General features: G+C 44.9%; 4 protein-coding genes across 7 annotated transcripts in view; 3 read left to right on the top strand and 1 right to left on the bottom strand.

Annotated features, from left to right (window-relative positions):
- LOC123763554 (inter-alpha-trypsin inhibitor heavy chain H4) overlaps positions 1-20000 on the bottom strand; it is a 247292-nt gene that overhangs the window by 186539 nt on the left and 40753 nt on the right. The gene's annotated exons all lie outside the window — the stretch shown is intronic.
- On the top strand, positions 921-8340 carry LOC123748815 (micronuclear linker histone polyprotein-like). The gene is made up of 2 exons (XM_069304479.1): positions 921-1068; positions 7460-8340. The coding sequence occupies exons 1-2, from the start codon at positions 921-923 to the stop codon at positions 8338-8340; spliced, it is 1029 nt and encodes a 342-aa protein (XP_069160580.1).
- LOC138352202 (secreted 45 kDa protein-like) lies at positions 12570-13130 on the top strand. The gene has a single exon (XM_069304478.1). It carries the CDS (start codon positions 12570-12572, stop codon positions 13128-13130), a length of 561 nt encoding a protein of 186 aa, XP_069160579.1.
- Positions 13144-13928, top strand: LOC138352201 (secreted 45 kDa protein-like). Its single transcript, XM_069304477.1, has 2 exons — positions 13144-13215; positions 13347-13928. Exons 1-2 carry the CDS (start codon positions 13144-13146, stop codon positions 13926-13928), a joined length of 654 nt encoding a protein of 217 aa, XP_069160578.1.

Genomic DNA, 20000 nt, shown 5'->3' with positions numbered 1-20000 from the left:
GCCACAGCCAGGTGAGGACACGACAGCCACAGCCAGGTGAGGACACGACAGCCACAGCCACGTGAGGACACGACAGCCACAGCCAGGTGAGTACACGACAGCCACAGGTGAGGACACGACAGCCACAGCCAGGTGAGGACACGACAGCCACAGCCAGGTGAGGACACGACAGCCACAGCCACGTGAGGACACGACAGCCACAGCCAGGTGAGGAGAGTGGCTTGGTGGGTGCAGAGTACCAACAGCACAAGTCCTCCATAAAGGGGAAGTACCAGAACAGTTGCGCATCGTGTGCCTCTTCTGTTCACACATGCTCCATCACAGCCCTCCAACACTGCCTCTCCCTCGTCGTCGCCGCCGCCACCATCTCCCTCACCTCGTAAATCCACCCCCTCCCCCTTCCCCCCCCCCCTCATCTTCCACCATCATTTCACCTTCAAACACAATTCTTCACGTCACCTTCCTATCACTATCACCACAAACTACACATTTTCCTTCGGCAGAAGATAAGACGCCTCTCTACATCCTCACGACGGTGGACCAAGATGCAAATGTTCTCCAGTAACTTGAAACTAATCTTTCCCATCAACCAGCTCCACTCACAACTCGTGAGGAGGGAGGAATGGTCCGTGGAAAGGCAACGGGTCCTGAGGGGTTAGTTTCCATGAGGGAAGGAACGGACGCTTGAAGGGAAAGAAGACGATCTATGGGAGATTATGCCAGAAGCACCATCAAAGCTCTCTAATCTCGCCTTGATCTTAGGAAGCGGTGGACGCTTCAATGTGGAGCTCCTATACTGCCTCTCCTCCGCGACCTGGTCCGGCCCGCCTCCTACCTCACGGCCCGAGCAGATAAGCACCTTACCAACGATGAAACACACGATATGAAGTCAGGAGGCAATGCTCCCTGAACGGTGCGGCATGCAGCGTGTTCAGCCCGGCAGCAGCAGCAGCAGCAGCAGCAGTAGCAGTAGTGAGCGGGCTGAGACAAAGGGCTACTACTACATGCAGGTACCAGATGGGATTCGATTGCAATACGGTGATTCTAGAAGAGCGCTCTCGGCTTCCTGTTAGGATCACTCAACATACTGATTATTTACTGATTTACTGATTAATATAAACATACTGATGTTTATGAAATATTTGTATACAAATGTCCCATTACTCAGTTTATTTCTTCTACCCTCTCCCTTCCTTCTCTCTCTCTCTCTCTCTCTCTCTCTCTCTCTCTCTCTCTCTCTCTCTCTCTCTCTCTCTCTCTCTCTCTCTCTCTCTCTCTCTCTCTCTCTCTCTCTCTCTCTCTCCTGTGTGTGTGTGAGAGAGAGAGAGAAAGACGGGGGACATGATACTGACGTATAAGATACTTAGGGGGGGTTGACAGAGTGAGAAAAAACTAAATGTTTACAAATACAAATAAAAAAAGAGGGGGACACGGATAGAGGCTTGAGACTCAGATGTGTTGGAAAGTTTTCTTTCAGGGTAAAGGTAGTGAGTAAATGGAATGACTCTACAGAGCAGTAGGTTGTCGAGGCAGCCTCAATTCCCAAGCGGGGTCCAAGAGCTTGAGCTCCATCCTACAAGCACAAATAGGCGATTACACACACACACACACACACACACACACACACACACACACACACACACACACACACACACACACACACACACACACACACACACATACACATACACACACACACACACACACACACACACACACACACACACACACACACACACACACACACACACACACACACACACACACACACACACACACACACATACACACACACACACACACACACACACACACACACACACACACACACACACACACACACACACACACACACACACACACACACACACACACACACACACACACACACAAATCATTCCAAACCATCAATAAAACCCCCAATAAAAAGAATATTAAATTTCTACCCATTTATCAAACGAATAAATCTAAACATCCAAAGAAATAAATGTCCGCCCGTCACATTAAAGACAAGCAGCTTATAATGCGTCAACTCCAACAGCAGGCAAACATTCAACGTTGGAAAATTAAGTAACAGTCAACATTTTTTATGTACATGAATGTTTATACAAGAGCATGTTTGTTTACACGAGAGATTTATATGGGAGCATCACAGGTGAGGACAGAGAGATGTACGCCATATATTCCTCGGGCAAAGCAACAGCCGAACGCGTGGGGAATACCAGCGCTGGTTGGCCAATTACATCCATCTTCCTGAATGTGGGCGTCCATCTTATCCGGCTCCCACCTACAGCAGTCCGCTCCCACCTACAGAAGTCCGCTCCCACCTACAGAAGTCCGCTCCCACCTTGCTGACACCCGCATCCAGCAGACACTACCCAGCCACTGGTGGCTAGCAGCGAGCCATAACCTACGTGCTGGCGTTCAACTAGTAACAACCAGAGGTTAACGCCAAATTTTCTACTCCAGGATGAGGTTAACGAGAACTTGGATGACATCCAACAATAATGGAGTCTCAAATGGCCATTCAACTCCAATGGGAAAGCTCCTGGCGCCGACGCCATCCCGGCTGAAATCTACAAGTCGGGCTGACCGAAACTAAGAAGCCCGTTATCCATTAAGATAACGAAACTAAGAAGCCCGTTATCATCCATCATTCATCTTTACAAGCACAAGGGAAGTCACCAATCTTGTGATAACTGCAGAAAAGAAATTTCTCCGCTCTGTATCGCGGGAGAGGTCCTCGCCAGAATCCTTTTTTCAGACTCACCTGAAGCCTGAGACGGGAGTCAGGTACCTGTTGACGTGAGAGGAAGTGACGGAAGAAGAATGTCCAGCTCGACACCACCTTCGTGGATCTAACCAAAGCATTTGACACTGTCAGTCGTGTTTTATAACCAAATTTTGATGCCCGGATACTTCCATGGCCAGTTTCTGCGTACGGTAAACTAGGCCAGAGAAAATGTTCTCTTTGAGGACCAGAGATATTTAAGAACATCCTCAAGGTCTTCCTGCGACACAGACTCTGAAAAAAAGCCTAGAGATATATGACAGATGGGAAGGGAGCCGAAAGAGCCAGAGCGAAATCCTTGTCTGTCTGTCTGGCACAGACAAGTTCCTGCTCGAGCCACAGCCTATAGACCAACCCTCTAAAGCAGACAACCTTGAACAAGCGACCATGCACAGGGTGCCATGGCGACCAACCCGCCGCCGCCACCTCGCTAAATGGGCCATAACCATCATACGGTCGTTAAGTGGGGGCGAGGTGGGTGCTCATCCAGCAGCCAACGACCATACGCGAGGCTAACGACCAGTGCTCGCATTAACCACCAACTGGCCAGCAGGAGACCAGACGAGACCAGCATCTCTCGTTCCATCTCCATCCTTGTGTGTGTGTGTGTGTGTGTGTGTGTGTATTTACTATTTGTATCTGCAGAATCGAGTTATTAGCTCTTGGACCCCGCCTTTCTAACCAATTTATTTTTTTCTATATTATCTACTGTATATATTTCTCTGTAACACACATACACATTTCCAGGAAGCAACCCGTAGCAGTTATCTTACTACCAGGTACCTATTTACTGCCAGGTGAACAAGTCCATCAGGGTGAAAGAAACTTTGCACATTTGTTTCCGCTTCGGCCTGGAATCGAACCCGGGCCCTTAGGACTACGACTCCCGAGCACTGTTCCCAAAGCCGCGAGGTCCCTGTAAAGTGCCTGTGCGTGTGTGTGTACTCACCTATTTGTGCTTGCGGGGGTTGAGCTCTGGCTCTTTGGTCCCGCCTCTCAACCGTCATTCAACAGGTGTGTGTGTGTGTGTGTGTGTGTGTGTGTGTGTGTGTGTGTGTGTGTGTGTGTGTGTGTGAACCTCATCACTCCTCCCCCCCCCCAGGAGTAATGACCTTGTTGGGTTCTTTTCAAATTGGATTGTCGAGAGATGCAGAGTTGCGGGTTCAAGACATCATTGATCACGGATTTGTGTTGCGTAGTGACGGCTGATGGTGATGGTAGATGGTGATGGTAGATGGTAGATGGTGATAGTAGATGGTAGATGGTGATGGGGGGGTGGGTGGGGGGTCTGGGCCCCCAGGCCTCTCTTCCCTTTCTCTAATTTCCTCTCTTCAACCCCCCTCCCCCACTCCCCCCGGTTCTCATTCATTCTCTCCCCTATCCTCATCTTTTTCTGTTTATTTCTGTTTTTCTCTGCTTCTGTGGGTTGTCGTCTGTTTTTTTTTCTGATTGTCTTCTTGCCTTTCTCATTGTGTTTTTGCTATGTGTGTCTTTTCAGTTTTTTTTTTATTATTATTTTCTACCACAGACGTGGCCACACATTTACAATGCTAACCAGCATATATACATTTTCTTCTGTCCTCCATGGACAGGGTTAGAGAAGTGTGTGGGTAGTGGGTGGATGGGTTTGACTTGACCAAGAAGCAGGCATATAAACATTGCTAAACATGTACAAACAAACAAACAAACAAACAAACACAGGGAAAATCACGAGCAGCTAATAGTCGAGTTGAACCAAAAATATCCCAAAATAGAAAACGGAAGTCCCGGAGAGAGTCCTCACACACACACACACACACACACACACACACACACACACACACACACACACACACACACACACACACACACACACACACACACACACACACACACACACACACACACACACACACACACACACGCACACACACACGCACACACACACACGCACACACACACACACACACACACACACACACACACACACACACACACACACACACACACACACACACACACACACACACACACACGCACACACACACACGCACCTAACCACTCAGGAGTCTCTGCTGACGTCAGGCTGTGTCTGACACAGTCTAATGGATCTGACTCGGGATTTTTTGATTGTCGCAGCCGGAGGCAGGCTAGTTTATTGTGCCCCCCATACTCATCCTGTGAGCGGTAGCGCAAAAAAAAAGGATTTACAGAGGGGCACAAAAGGTCTTTAACTTTATCTCAACGGTGGGAGATACTTTATGAGTAGGGGAGAGATACTTTATGAGTTGGGGAGATACTTTATGAGTAGCTTTTGTCTTGTACTTTTTTCAAGCGTGGGTACCGTGCCGGTGCTGCATACTCAAACGTGCGTCTAACGTAGGTTGATTACAGGGCTCGGAATGCCCCCCTCCCCATTGTCCAAATTACCCGGACGTTGGCCAGTTTGATGTGTCTTCCTGACATTCTTCTCCATGTGGGGTCCCAGCTGGCATTAGATTCCGGGTTATGTACACTGCATGATCATCTACCTTGTGTGTGTGTGTGTGTGTGCGTGTGTGTGAGGGAGGAAGACAGCCAGCACGCCACACACACACAATTTAGGAAACAATAAAACCCAACTGATGAGGCAAATCATTAAATATTCCAGATAGCGTGACCCGGAACAAAATAACCTCGTATTTAGGAGAAAAAAAATTCTTCAAATTTATTACCTAACTAGTCAACGGCTGAAACCAAACAACACACACACACACACACACACACACACACACACACACACACACACACACACACACACACACACACACGACCAAAGAGCCAAAGCTCAACCCCCGCAAACACAACTAGGTGAGTACACACACACACACACACACACACACACACACACACACACACACACACACACACACACACACACACACACACACACACACACACACACAGTAGGCTCAGGAATCTGTACACCAGTTGATTGACAGTTGAGAGGCGGGCCCAAAGAGCCAAAGCTCAACCCCCGCAAGCACAACTAGGTGAGTACACACACACACACAGGGGCCTCGTAGCCTGGTGGATAGCGTGCAGGACTCGTAATTCTGTGGCGCGGGTTCGATTCCCGCACCAGGCAGAAACAAATGGGCAAAGTTTCTTTCACCCTGAATGCCCCCTATTACCTAGCAGTAAATAGGTACCTGGGAGTTAGTCAGCTGTCACGGGCTGCTTCCTGGTGTGTGTGTGTGTGTGTGTGGAAAAAAAAAGTAGTCAGTAAACAGTTGATTGACAGTTGAGAGGCGGGCCGAAAGAGCAAAGCTCAACCCCCGCAAAATACAACTAGGTGAATACAACTAGGTGAATACAACTAGGTGAATACACACGTGTTCTGGGTAAGTACTTTAATAAACACTCACTCCCTCCCCCCCCCCCACCCTTTATTTTCCTTTATATGGACCTGAACGCGTATAGTGAGATCTGAATTAAAGGACCTCTCAGATCGCTCCCAGGAACGCGTAAATGGATGGTAAACATTAAGGCTGCTTTACGATGTCGTACCGCGAGCCGTATAGATGATATACAGGTCGCTGATATTGGCTTGGCCACACACACACACACGCGCGTGCACACGCACACACACACACACACACACACACACACACACACACACACACACACACACACACACACACACACACACACACACACACACACATACACGTCCTAAACCCGACCATTAAACACCTGCCACAACCATGAAACTAAAACACACACTTTTATGTTCCATTGGAACTAAAAAAGTGGTCCAACACACACTTTTATGTTCCATTGGACCTAAAAAAGTGGTCCAACACGCACTTTTATGTTCCATTGGAACTAAAAAAGTGGTCCAACATACACTCTTATGTTCCATTGGAACTAAAAAAGTCACCCAACACACACTTTTATGTTCCATTGGAACTAAAAAAGTCACCCAACACACACTTTTATGTTCCATTGGAACTAAAAAAGTGGTCCAACACACACTTTTATGTTCCATTGGAACTAAAAAAGTGGTCCAACACACACTTTTATGTTCCATTGGAACTAAAAAAGTGGTCCAACATACACTTTAATGTTCCATTGGAACTAAAAAAGTGGTCCAACACACACTTTTATGTTCCATTGGAACTAAAAAAGTGGTCCAACATACACTTTTATGTTCCATTGGAACTAAAAAAGTCACCCAACACAGACTTTTATGTTCCATTGGAACTAAAAAAGTGGTCCAACACACACTTTTATGTTCCATTGGAACTAAAAAAGTGATCCAACACACACTTTAATGTTCCATTGAACCTAAAAAAAAAAAAAGTTCTCAGCCTATACGTCAATTAGACAGGCGAGGAAGGTGCCGTCGCCTCAGGTACTCTGACCAAGCAGATTGTTGTTGTTAAAGATTCGCTACTTGGAACAAAAAGTTCCAAGTAGCACGGGCTATGGCGAGCCCGAGCTCAACGCGTCCGACATAGTGAAGGGCGAAGCTTGAGTGTGTGTTTTAAGTTACGCCAAAACCGGTGAAAAGCTTAAGTGTGTTGTTTAGCTAAGTTGCACCGTTCCCCCCCCCCCTGGTTGGGTACCGAGAGGAACGGTGTCAAGTCAGGAAAAACGGCGTCAAGTTAGAAAAAACGGCGCCAAGTTAGGAAAAATGGCGCCAAGTCAAGAAAAACGGCGCCAAATCAAGAAAAACGGCGCCAAATCAAGAAAAACGGCGCCAAATCAAGAAAAAACGGTGTCAAGTCAAGAAAAAACGGCGCCAAGTCAAGAAAAAACGGTGTCAAGTCAAGAAAAAACGGCGCCAAGTCAAGAAAAAACGGCGCCAAATCAAGAAAAAACGGCGCCAAATCAAGAAAAAACGGCGCCAAGTTAGGAAAAAACGGCGCCAAATCAAGAAAAACTGCGCCAAATCAAGAAAAAACGGCGCCAAATCAAGAAAAAACGGCGTCAAGTCAAGAAAAAACGGCGCCAAATCAAGAAAAAACGGCGCCAAATCAAGAAAAAACGGCGCCAAGTTAGGAAAAAACGGCGCCAAGTTAGGAAAAAACGGCGCAAGTCAAGAAAAACAGCGCCAAATCAAGAAAAACTGCGCCAAATCAAGAAAAAACGGCGCCAAATCAAGAAAAAACGGCGTCAAGTCAAGAAAAAACGGCGCCAAATCAAGAAAAAACGGCGCCAAATCAAGAAAAAACGGCGTCAAATCAAGAAAAAACGGCGCCAAATCAAGAAAAAACGGCGCCAAATCAAGAAAAAACGGCGCCAAATCAAGAAAAAACAGCGCCAAATCAAGAAAAAACGGCGCCAAATCAAGAAAAAAACGGCGTCAAATCAAGAAAAAACGGCGCCAAATCAAGAAAAAACGGCGCCAAATCAAGAAAAAAACGGCGCCAAATCAAGAAAAAACAGCGCCAAATCAAGAAAAAACGGCGCGAAATCAAGAAAAAACAGCGCCAAATCAAGAAAAAACGGCGCCAAATCAAGAAAAAACGGCGCCAAATCAATACCAAATCACCATTACTAATTTATTTGCCAAGGATGATTAGATTTGCCAAGATTTGTTTTTTTTCTATTTGCAATTTTGCCAGATTTTGCAAGATTTTGATTTACAAGATTTGCAAGATGATTTGCCAAGGATGATTAGCGCCCCAAAACAAATGTTATCACACCCACCTATTTATCATCCGCGTGGCTGTATAACACGCGAAGAACGTTAGAGCATAAGAACACAAGAAGAACGTTAGAACATAAGAACACGAGAAGAACGTTAGAACATAAGAACACGAGAAGAACGTTAGAACATAAGAACAAGCGAAAAACGTTAGAACATAAGAACACGAGAAGAACGTTAGAACATAAGAACAAGCGAAAAACGTTAGAACATAAGAACACGAGAAGAACGTTAGAACATAAGAACACGAGAAGAACGTTAGAACATAAGAACAAGCGAAAAACGTTAGAACATAAGAACACGAGAAGAACGTTAGAACATAAGAACACGCGAAAAACGTTAGAACATGAGAACACGAGAAGAACGTTAGAACATAAGAACACGAGAAGAACGTTAGAACATAAGAACACGAGAAGAACGTTAGAACATGAGAACACAATCGACTTGAGAATGGTCCAGGACGGACCGAAACGTCGTCGTCGTCCCTTCAGACCAGTGTGTGGTCTGATCAACATATTTCAGCCACGTTATTGTGACTCCTCGTCTTCAAATCAACTAAAGGCTAGTTGACTGGGCTATAGTCGTCCGGACGCCTGCCAGGGTGACCTATCCCTGAGCCACTCTGCCCTATTGGCTCGTTCATATTGCATAGCTTTAACGACCACAAAGTCTTCTCTCCACCGCCAGAGATCACAGTTGGACTCAAAAACAGTCCTCATCACTGTAAAGTAATGCTATTAGTACGCTGCTAGTACAAGTGATGTTACGAAAGATTTAATATGAATACGAATAAAGGCATTGATTATTTGGACACAAATAAAGTGTTTAGTTATAAGTCTTAGTACAGTAATAGAAGGAGGAGAAGCTTGCAACAGCAGAGCTTGCAACAGCAGAGCTTGCAACAGCAGAGCTTGCAACAGCAGAGCTTGCAACAGCAGAGCCTGCAGACATCAGAGCCTGCAACAGCAGAGCCTGCAGACAGCAGAGCCTGCAACAGCAGAGCCTGCAGACAGCAGAGCTTGCAACAGCAGAGCCTGCAACAGCAGAGCCTGCAGACAGCAGAGCCTGCAACAGCAGAGCTTGCAACAGCAGAGCCTGCAACAGCAGAGCCTGCAGACAGCAGAGCTTGCAACAGCAGAGCCTGCAGACAGCAGAGCTTGCAACAGCAGAGCCTGCAACAGCAGAGCCTGCAGACAGCAGAGCTTGCAACAGCAGAGCCTGCAGACAGCACAGCTTGCAACAGCAGAGCCTGCAGACAGCAGAGCTTGCAACAGCAGAGCTTGCAGACAACACCAGCAGCAAAAAAATGTAAGAAAAATAATAGAGAGAAAATTTGGATGAGCAGGAGGAGGAGGAGGGGGGGGGAGTGGAAGGGGGAAGGAAAAGGAGAAGAAGGAGGAGGACGGGAGTGGAAAGGGAAGGAGGAAGAGGAAGCAGACATCAACCATCCCACCAGCCAGGATACACGTGGCTAGACATCACAAGCTGGTAGGTCGTACCTCTCAACACCTGTTAATTTAGGAATTGTGTAGAAGCGTCTGGTACACTGGTGTGTGTGTGTGTGTGTGTGTGTGTGTGTGTGTGTGTGTGTGTGTGTGTGTGTGTGTGTGTGTGTGTGTGTGTGTGTGTGTGTGTGTGTGAGTGTGTGAGTGTGTGTGTGTGGGCGTGTGTGTGTGTTTTATGAGAGGGAGAGGAGGGAGGGGGGAGAGAGACAGGAAGAGGGAGAAAAAAAAAAGAGAGAGAGAGAGAGAGAGAGAGAGAGAGAGAGAGAGAGAGAGAGAGAGAGAGAGAGAGAGAGAGAGAGAGAGAGAGAGAGAGAGAGAGAGAGAGAGAGAGAGAGAGAGAGAGAGAGAGAGACAGACAGAGACAGAGACAGAGACAGACAGAGAGACAGACAGACAGAGAGACAGAGACAGACAGATCACATATATATTACTTTAATACATCCAACCTACATATTATCATGGTGCTCTTTCTTCACTAGACTACTTCCTTTTATCAGACAAACGTAAGGCAATATCCATATTATAAGAAAACTGAACATAAATAGTAAAATATTCATTAAACATTACTTATTATTACATAAAAAACAAACTAAATGTGTAACACTCCTATTAACACAACACGTCCTATGAGGAGAAGTTGAAGAAACTCGACCTCAACACTTTAAAAACGACAGAGAGGATATGATCACCACATAGAAGATTCTAGTAGAAAGAGGATATGATCACCACATAGAAGATTCTAGTAGAAATTGGCAGGAGTAACAAAAAATACATAACGTAGGTGGAAGTCAAGGTCGCAAGGTAGAGACCTAAGTAGTCAGAGGAACTCTCTCTTCTCCAGCGTAAGAGAAGTGAACAAACTGGATGAGTAGTGAATAAGAGTCACATTGCATTAAGTACAGCAACATAAAGTACGGGGGTGCAGAGCTGAAGCTTGACCACCAGGGTACAGATCATTGAGTACACATCTACAGCAATCCGGACGAGAAAGGTTTTCTGGGCGTTCAAACCCATCTAAGCCAACCCAGTACTGCACCTTACCTTGAGGTTACCTTGAGGTGCTTCCGGGGCTTAGCGTCCCCGCGGCCCGGTCGTCGACCAGGCCTCCTGGTTGCCGGACTGATCAACCAGGCTGTTGGACGCGGCTGCTCGCAGCCTGACGTATGAGTCACAGCCTGGTTGATCAGGTAACGTATGATCGTTATGACGTATGAGTCACAGCCTGGTTGATCAGGTAACGTATGATCGTTATGACGTATGAGTCACAGCCTGGTTTATCAGGTAACGTATGATCGTTATGACGTATGAGTCACAGCCTGGTTTATCAGGTAACGTATGATCGTTATGACGTATGATCACAGCCTGGTTGATCAGGTAACGTATGATCGTTATGACGTATGAGTCACAGCCTGGTTTATCAGGTAACGTATGATCGTTATGACGTAAGATCACAGCCTGCAGGAGGCAAGTTCAATAAGTGGCTGTACCGCTCTAGGAACCACAGTGAGACGAAGTCCAAATCTTTTCTTTGAGCCTCGTCCGTGAACTACGGGAATTGAGCAATGGATACAGGACTACAGAAGGCCGTATGTAGCTCACAAAACTGAAAACAAAATACAGGCACATGGGTCTGAAGCAACGAAGTCAGGGGCCAGATTCACGAAAGCACTTACGAACGTGTACATCTTTCCTCAATCTTTGACGGCTTTGGTTACATTTATTAAACAGTTTACAAGCGTGAAAACTTCCCATTCAACTGCTGTTATTGTTATAAACAGCCTCCTGGTGCTTCGGAGCTCAGTAACTGTTTAATAATTGGAAACAAAGCCGCCAAAGATTGAGAAAAGATGTACAGGTTCGTAAGTGCTTGCGTGAGTTCTTTCGTGAATCTGGCCCCTGGATCTCAAAACACTAAGGGGGGGGGGGGGAAAAGGAAGGAAGGAATTATCAAGGAAAAGCGCCAAGCCATTACGACTATATAACACTGGGAAGGGGTCAGGATAAGGATTTGGGATGGGACGGGGGGAAAGGAATGGTGCCCCAACCACTTGGACGGTCGGGGATTGAACGCCGATCTGCATAGAGGAAACGCGATATGCACAATTTGTTTGTGTTTACACAGGCGAGTACAAGAACAAATGACTTCTCCCTCCCGTTAGCAGGCTTAGAGCTTGCCCTTCCCATATCTCAAGGTACGCCTTAAACCCCTACAAGTTTCGCCGGAACGCGAACCCACCAATCTGTTAACAAACCAGGTATCTAATTACTGCTGGATCAACAGTTCAGGATTGGCGCCCAGTCAATCCTCCCTGGCCATGGACTCGAAGCAAATCGCTCGCTTTTCGTGGGGCGAGTGTGTTACCACTGCGCCACCACTGACCGTACCTAATGGAAATCCAAGAAGTAGACTAATAGACAATTGCTGTATTCTACAACACATGCGACCATTCATTAATACAATACTAACCAGCCTACATACATTATCTTCTACATAGACAGGGTTAGAGATTTATTAGTTAACATAATAATATTTGCCTTACTTTTATTGGAGTCTCAACCCAGAGGGGGATTGAGGCCTTCGTACAGCGCTAACTATCGTATGTTTCCTCTCTTACACAAGCTTAGTAATGGTCAAAGTACGGCAAGCAATGTTCAAAGTAAGGCAAGCAATGTTCAAAGTAAGGCAAGCAATGTTCAAAGTAAGGCAAGCAATGTTCAAAGTAAGGCAAGCAATGTTCAAAGTAAGGCAAGCCATGTTCAAAGTAAGGCAAGCAATGTTCAAAGTAAGGCAAGCAATGTTCAAAGTGAGACAATCAATGTTCAAAGTGAGACAATCAATGCTCAAAGTGAGACAATCAATGTTCAAAGTAAGACAATCAATGCTCAAAGTGAGACAATCAATGTTCAAAGTAAGACAATCGATGTTCAAAGTAAGACAATCAATGCTCAAAGTGAGACAATCAATGTTCAAAGTAAGACAATCAATGCTCAAAGTGAGACAATCAATGTTCAAAGTGAGACAATCAATGTTCAAAGTGAGACAATCAATGTTCAAAGTAAGACAATCAATGTTCAAAGTGAGACAATCAATGTTCAAAGTGAGACAATCAATGTTCAAAGTGAGACAATCAATGCTCAAAGTGAGACAATCAATGCTTAAAGTGAGAGAATCAATGTTCAAAGTAAGACAATCAATGTTCAAAGTAAGACAATCAATGTTCAAAGTGAGACAATCAATGTTCAAAGTGAGACAATCAATGTTCAAAGTGAGACAAACAATGTTCAAAGTGAGACAATCAATGCTCAAAGTGAGACAATCAATGCTTAAAGTGAGAGAATCAATGTTCAAAGTAAGACAATCAATGTTCAAAGTAAGACAATCAATGTTCAAAGTGAGACAATCAATGTTCAAAGTGAGACAATCAATGTTCAAAGTGAGACAATCAATGTTCAAAGTGAGACAAACAATGTTCAAAGTGAGACAATCAATGCTCAAAGTGAGACAATCAATGTTCAAAGTAAGACAATCAATGCTCAAAGTGAGACAATCAATGCTCAAAGTGAGACAATCAATGTTCAAAGTGAGACAATCAATGTTCAAAGTGAGACAATCAATGCTCAAAGTGAGACAATCAATGTTCAAAGTGAGACAATCAATGCTCAAAGTGAGACAATCAATGTTCAAAGTAAGACATTCAATGTTCAAAGTAAAACATTCAATGTTCAAAGTAAGACAATCAAAGATCAAAGTAAGACAATCAATGTTCAAAGTGAGACAATCAATGCTCAAAGTGAGACAATCAATGTTCAAAGTAAGACATTCAATGTTCAAAGTAAAACATTCAATGTTCAAAGTAAGACAATCAAAGATCAAAGTAAGACAATCAATGTTCAAAGTAAGACAATGTTCAAAGTAAAGATGAGAACGAGGCAACGTAGAGCACGTAAAGAAATATAGGAGACAAGTAAAGCCTCCCCCACAGTAAGGTCCAGTAATACTTCACAAGAGACAAAAAGTGTTGAAACTAACACAAAACTAACACAAATTATCTGTAAACATGAAAGAACATGTCCGAATGTTCAAATAGAACATGTCCGAATGTTCTCACCTAACTATGTGCTTGCAGGGGATGTGTGTGGGAGTGGGTGAGTGGGTTATTGTTGAGCTTCAGCTCCTAAGCCCCGCCTCTCGACTGTACATCAAGTGAGTGAGTACATCTACAGGTAAGTCCTCTCCTCTTGGTGCTCCTGTAAGCGATTAAACTCGGATCCCCTGCCCCCCCCCCTTAAGTTTAATCACCAGGGGTGTCGTTATGATTTAGTGGAATGACTGTTATTACTCCTGGATATGCATGACTGGTACCGCCAGGGCCCCTCCACACTCCCACTCCAAGAATAATTAGTAAACAAGGAAATTCATGTTTATACCTGAGGGAGTTTCCCAGTTCCTCTCCTCGCCTCGTTACCTTACCTTGAGGTTACCTTGAGATGCTGACCAGAGCAAACACTTAGAAAGTGAAGGGACGACGACGTTTCGGTCCGTCCTGGACCGTTCTCAAGTCGATTGTGAAGGGTCCAGGACGGACCGAAACGCCGTCGTCTCTTCACTTTCTAGTGTGGGGTTTGGTCAATATATTTCAGCCACGTTATTGTGACTCCTCGTCTGCATACCTTCAGATGATTTTGGGGCTTAGCATCCCCGCGGCCCGGTCCTCGATCAGGCCTCGTCGTTGATGGACTGGTCAACCAGGCTGTTGGAAGCGGCTGCTCGCAGCCTGATGTATGAGTCACAGCCTGGTTTATCAGGTATACTTTGGGAGGTGTTAATCAACTTCTCTCTTGAACACTGTGAGGGGGTCAGCCAGTTATGTCTCTTATGTGTAGTGGAAACGTGTTGAACAGTCTCGGGCCTCTGATGTTGATAGTTCTCTCTTGAACACTGTGAGGGTCGGCCAGTTATGTCCCTTATGTGTATTGGAAACGTGTTGAATAGTCTCGGGCCTCTGATGTTGATAGTTCTCTCTTGAACACTGTGAGGGTCGGCCAGTTATGTCCCTTATGTGTATTGGAAACGTGTTGAATAGTCTCGGGCCTCTGATGTTGATAGTTCTCTCTTGAACACTGTGAGGGTCGGCCAGTTATGTCCCTTATGTGTATTGGAAGCGTGTTGAACAGTCTCGGGCCTCTGATGTTGATAGTTCTCTCTTGAACACTGTGAGGGTCGGCCAGTTATGTCCCTTATGTGTATTGGAAGCGTGTTGAACAGTCTCGGGCCTCTGATGTTGATAGTTCTCTCTTGAACACTGTGAGGGGTCGGCCAGTTATGCCCCTTATGTGTAGTGGAAGCGTGTTGAACAGTCTCGGGCCTCTGATGTTGATAGTTCTCTCTTGAACACTGTGAGGGGTCGGCCAGTTATGTCCCTTATGTGTAGTGGAAGCGTGTTGAACAGTCTCGGGCCTCTGATGTTGATAGTTCTCTCTTGAACACTGTGAGGGGTCGGCCAGTTATGTCCCTTTTGTGTAGTGGAAGCGTGTTGAACAGTCTCGGGCCTCTGATGTTGATAGTTCTCTCTTGAACACTGTGAGGGGTCAGCCAGTTATGTCCCTTATGTGTAGTGGAAGCGTGTTGAACAGTCTCGGGCCTCTGATGTTGATAGTTCTCTCTTGAACACTGTGAGGGGTCAGCCAGTTATGTCCCTTATGTGTAGTGGAAGCGTGTTGAACAGTCTCGGGCCTCTGATGTTGATAGTTCTCTCTTGAACACTGTGAGGGGTCGGCCAGTTATGTCCCTTATGTGTAGTGGAAACGTGTTGAACAGTCTCGGGCCTCTGATGTTGATAGAGTTCTCGTATCCCAGCTCCTCTCTTGTCCTCGTGAACCGTCAGTAACAACCCGCTTGATCCAGACGCTGCACCTCATCTTCAATATCAGGTATTCTACGTTGCCAGTGAAAGATTGTGACAAATTGCCCACGTCACACTAAACGAGGCCCTCGCCTGGTACCGGGTTAGGGTTCAAAAGCAAAGTTCCAGGGTCAGTTAGGGTTCAAAAGCAAAGTTCCAGGGTCAGTTAGGGTTCAAAAGCAAAGTTCCAGGGTCAGTTAGGGTTCAGAAGCAAAGTTCCAGGGTCAGTTAGGGTTCAAAAGCAAAGTTCCAAGGTCAGTTAGGGTTCAAAAGCAAAGTTCCAGGGTCAGTTAGGGTTCAGAAGCAAAGTTCCAAGGTCAGTTAGGGTTCAAAAGCAAAGTTCCAGGGTCAGTTAGGGTTCAGAAGCAAAGTTCCAGGGTCAGTTAGGGTTCAGAAGCAAAGTTCCAGGGTCAGTTAGGGTTCAAAAGCAAAGTTCCAGGGTCAGTTAGGGTTCAAAAGACCAATTTCCAGGTTCAAAGTTCCAAAGAAATGATATAATGTGATTGTAACACTGCAGAACAATCTTCCACAATTAATACATGACTATAGACAAGCGTTATCATGGATCAGTGCCGAACCTTAGTGCCAAGAACCTTAGACCCGACGAAGCGAACCCTAGTCGAACCTTACCACCACGTTGGTAAATGGTTTGAAGCACTCAATTGACAGATTCAGATCAATCTGACCTGAAGATTGACAGGTCAGTCAATCTTCGGCTATCCTGAGAATCTATCGAAACTGAAGCAACCTGCCTTGAGGCTCATACGAAACATACTGTAGGCTTCGTACCTAAACCAATCATAGCTACTACTAGCGTTTTTCAAGCCTTAGAGAGTCAGTAATTTCTCTCATTCTAGACCTGGGTGTTTGCAACAATATAGTCTTGACAAGAGAGATGGGATACCTAGGTCTATTTCAACTTCATCCTTGTCACACGCTAATTTGGCTGTAATGTCTGTGTCATTATGATGGGTTGTATTTATGAGAGATTTTTTTTTTTTTTACGTCTCCGTGGTGTAGTGGTAAGACACTCGCCTGGCGTTCTGCGAGCGCTTTGTCATGGGTTCGTATCCTGGCCGGGGAGGATTTACTGGGCGCAAATCCTTAACTGTAGCCAATGTTTAACTCAACAGTAAAATGTGTACTTGGTTGTAACAACGATTCTTCGCGGCGGGGATCGTATTCCAGGGACCTGCCCGAAACGCTACGCGTACTAGTGGCTCTACAAGAATGTAACAACTCTTGTATATATCTCAAAAAAAAAAAAAAAAAGAAAAAAAGATGGTATCTATATAAGAGAGATTCTAAACCCTTTTATTCTGTGCAGTGAGCAGGTCATTTATAATTATTAGTTTGTGGTTCCTAAACTCTCGATCTTGCAGGAGCCTTTTGAAGAGCTGGAAGAGTTGACTTTGAATCACAAAATATTATTCCACCTCCTCTTGTGTTTTGTAATGAACTGGTAGCGAGGTCTCGTATAAGTTATATTCAACATCTTTATTGACAACATTAATTTACAATTTTAACTAATCTGAGTAATTCAATTAGGTCCTATTACAGTGAGGATGAAACTCTGATTTACACAGGGCAGAGGATCATGCATTCCTCATTCTTTAAAATGGACAAGCAAATTTTGGATAAATTGTTAGGATGTCGTCCAGTACACCAGATTCAATGAAATAGTTACACAGTTGGTGGTACAATAGGCCAGGAGGTCTAAATTCTTTTACAGTTTCACATTCAACAATATAGTGTTCTAGTGAATGCATTAAAGGTTTATCACAGAGTTTACAATCTGAGTATTCTGGTAGTGGCTCAGCCTCACTAACCTGCCAGATGTGTCTATAGCCAAGGCGAATTCTCCCAATAACTACAACACATTGCCTGGTCCGGTTACTGTGCTGATCATACAATTACCTATTATTACAAAACTTGTCATAGCTTTTAATACTGCAGCTTTCAGGTCCTTGGGCCATTCTTATTTCTTCTAAATTTGAAAATAATCTTTAATTTGTATGTTTTTTTAATAATTGCATTAGACAGTACAAAGTCATAATCATAGTTGTCTGTCCAGCAAGGCTCATTGGCCAATTGATCTACAAAGTCATGCATTCCAACTCCAACATGTGATGGGATCCACACAAATTTTAAACAAGAGTTGTTATCATTGACAAAAATCTCAGTTCATTTAATATTATCAGCTACTTCAGACCCTGTGATGTGTAGTGGGCAGCCAGTTGTGTCTGTGTAGGGGCAGCCAGTTGTGTCTGTGTAGAGGGACAGCCAGTTGTGTCTGTGTAGGGGCAGCCAGTTGTGTCTGTGTAGGGGCAGCCAGTTGTGTCTGTGTAGGGGCAGCCAGTTGTGTCTGTGTAGGGGCAGCCAGTTGTGTCTGTGTAGGGGGCAGCCAGTTGTGTCTGTGTAGGGGCAGCCAGTTGTGTCTGTGTAGGGGGCAGCCAGTTGTGTCTGTGTAGGGGGCAGCCAGTTGTGTCTGTGTAGGGGCAGCCAGTTGTGTCTGTGTAGAGGCAGCCAGTTGTGTCTGTGTAGGGGCAGCCAGTTGTTGAACCCGTGAGCGCACACACACACTAGGACGCACAATTTAAGCACGAAACGAAAACAAATACTAAATAAAACCTAACCCACAGGGGCGGTGTTTTTTATACCCAGCCGCGGGGCCACACACACACACACACACACACACACACACACACACACACACACACACACACACACACACACACACACACACACACACACACAACAATCCCCGTCCTTTAAAACCACACCAAGGACAAAAATACACAATCACGCCAAAGTGTCAGGTTACCGACGATGCTCTCTCGAATGTGTGTGTGTGCGAGGAGGTTAGAGAGAGAGAGAGAGAGAGAGAGAGAGAGAGAGAGAGAGAGAGAGAGAGAGAGAGAGAGAGAGAGAGAGAGAGAGAGAGAGAGAGAGAGAGAGAGATGGACGTCAATCACAATCCCATTTCAGCTCGAAAACTTGAAGTCATATTTTTTGCCCTCACGTCAGGTATATATATATATATATATATATATATATATATATATATATATATATATATATATATATATATATATATATATATATATATATATATCAGGCAGTGTGAGTATAAGACTAGGGGATTTAAAGCCGTGTTTACATAAATATATATATATTTGAAACATATATATATTTTCATGCTAGAGATTTATATTGCTGCTTAATATGTCTGCTTTTAACGGATCAAGGACATAAAACTATATTGAAAATATTATATGAATCGTAGAGAGGAAGTCAGATTAACACCCAGCCACACACACACACACACACACACACACACACACACACACACACACACACACACACACACACACACACACACACACACACACACACACACACATTTGAAAATATCGAGAGTTGTCGGCACTTGCAGATTAGGTGTCATATTATAAACAGAATGAGTACGTTTGCGTGCGTGTGCGTGCGTGCCAAGTGGATGGACACAGAGAGCATGTTGGTGTGTAAGGAATCCTTTGCCCCCCTATATTGCCTCCCCTGGCGTCATGCCCCCCACCTAAGAGGGGTGCGCCCCAGTGACCCCCCCCCCTCTATCAGGGGAGCACCGTGGTTCACCAGTGTATGGGTAGCTGTAGGGGGCCATTAAGAGTGCCACTCGTGGGATAAACTACCTACGGGTACTGGAGCCAAACAATGGGTGCCACGGTTACAAGAGTGCCATGAGTAAATTGGGCGGATAGATGAGGAACAAGAATAGGTGAAATAGGGATAAGGAGGAATAGGTAATAAAAAGGAATAGGTGCAAAAGGAGGGATACAGAGGAATACGTGGATTAGAGGATAAGAAGGAATAGGAATAGGTGGAATAGTGATAAGGAGAAATAGAGGATAATGAGGATTACGAATAGAAGGAATAGGAGATAAGAAGGAAGAAAATATTTATAAAAAAGGAAGTTCTTTTATTTCAAAAAGTCTTTAATCACACGAGAAAAGAATGTCCTCAGTCTCCCTTAATTAAGACTTCAAGACCTAACACACACACACATTCCTCAGTCTTTACAACACAAATTTGGGCCGTCATATGTCTGCCAAGTCTAAAAAAGACTG

Source organism: Procambarus clarkii, chromosome 52, assembly GCF_040958095.1.
Source record: "Procambarus clarkii isolate CNS0578487 chromosome 52, FALCON_Pclarkii_2.0, whole genome shotgun sequence".
Lineage (NCBI taxonomy): Eukaryota > Metazoa > Arthropoda > Malacostraca > Decapoda > Cambaridae > Procambarus > Procambarus clarkii.
Note: the sequence above shows the minus strand (reverse complement) of the source record. Positions and strands in the feature narration are given on the sequence as shown.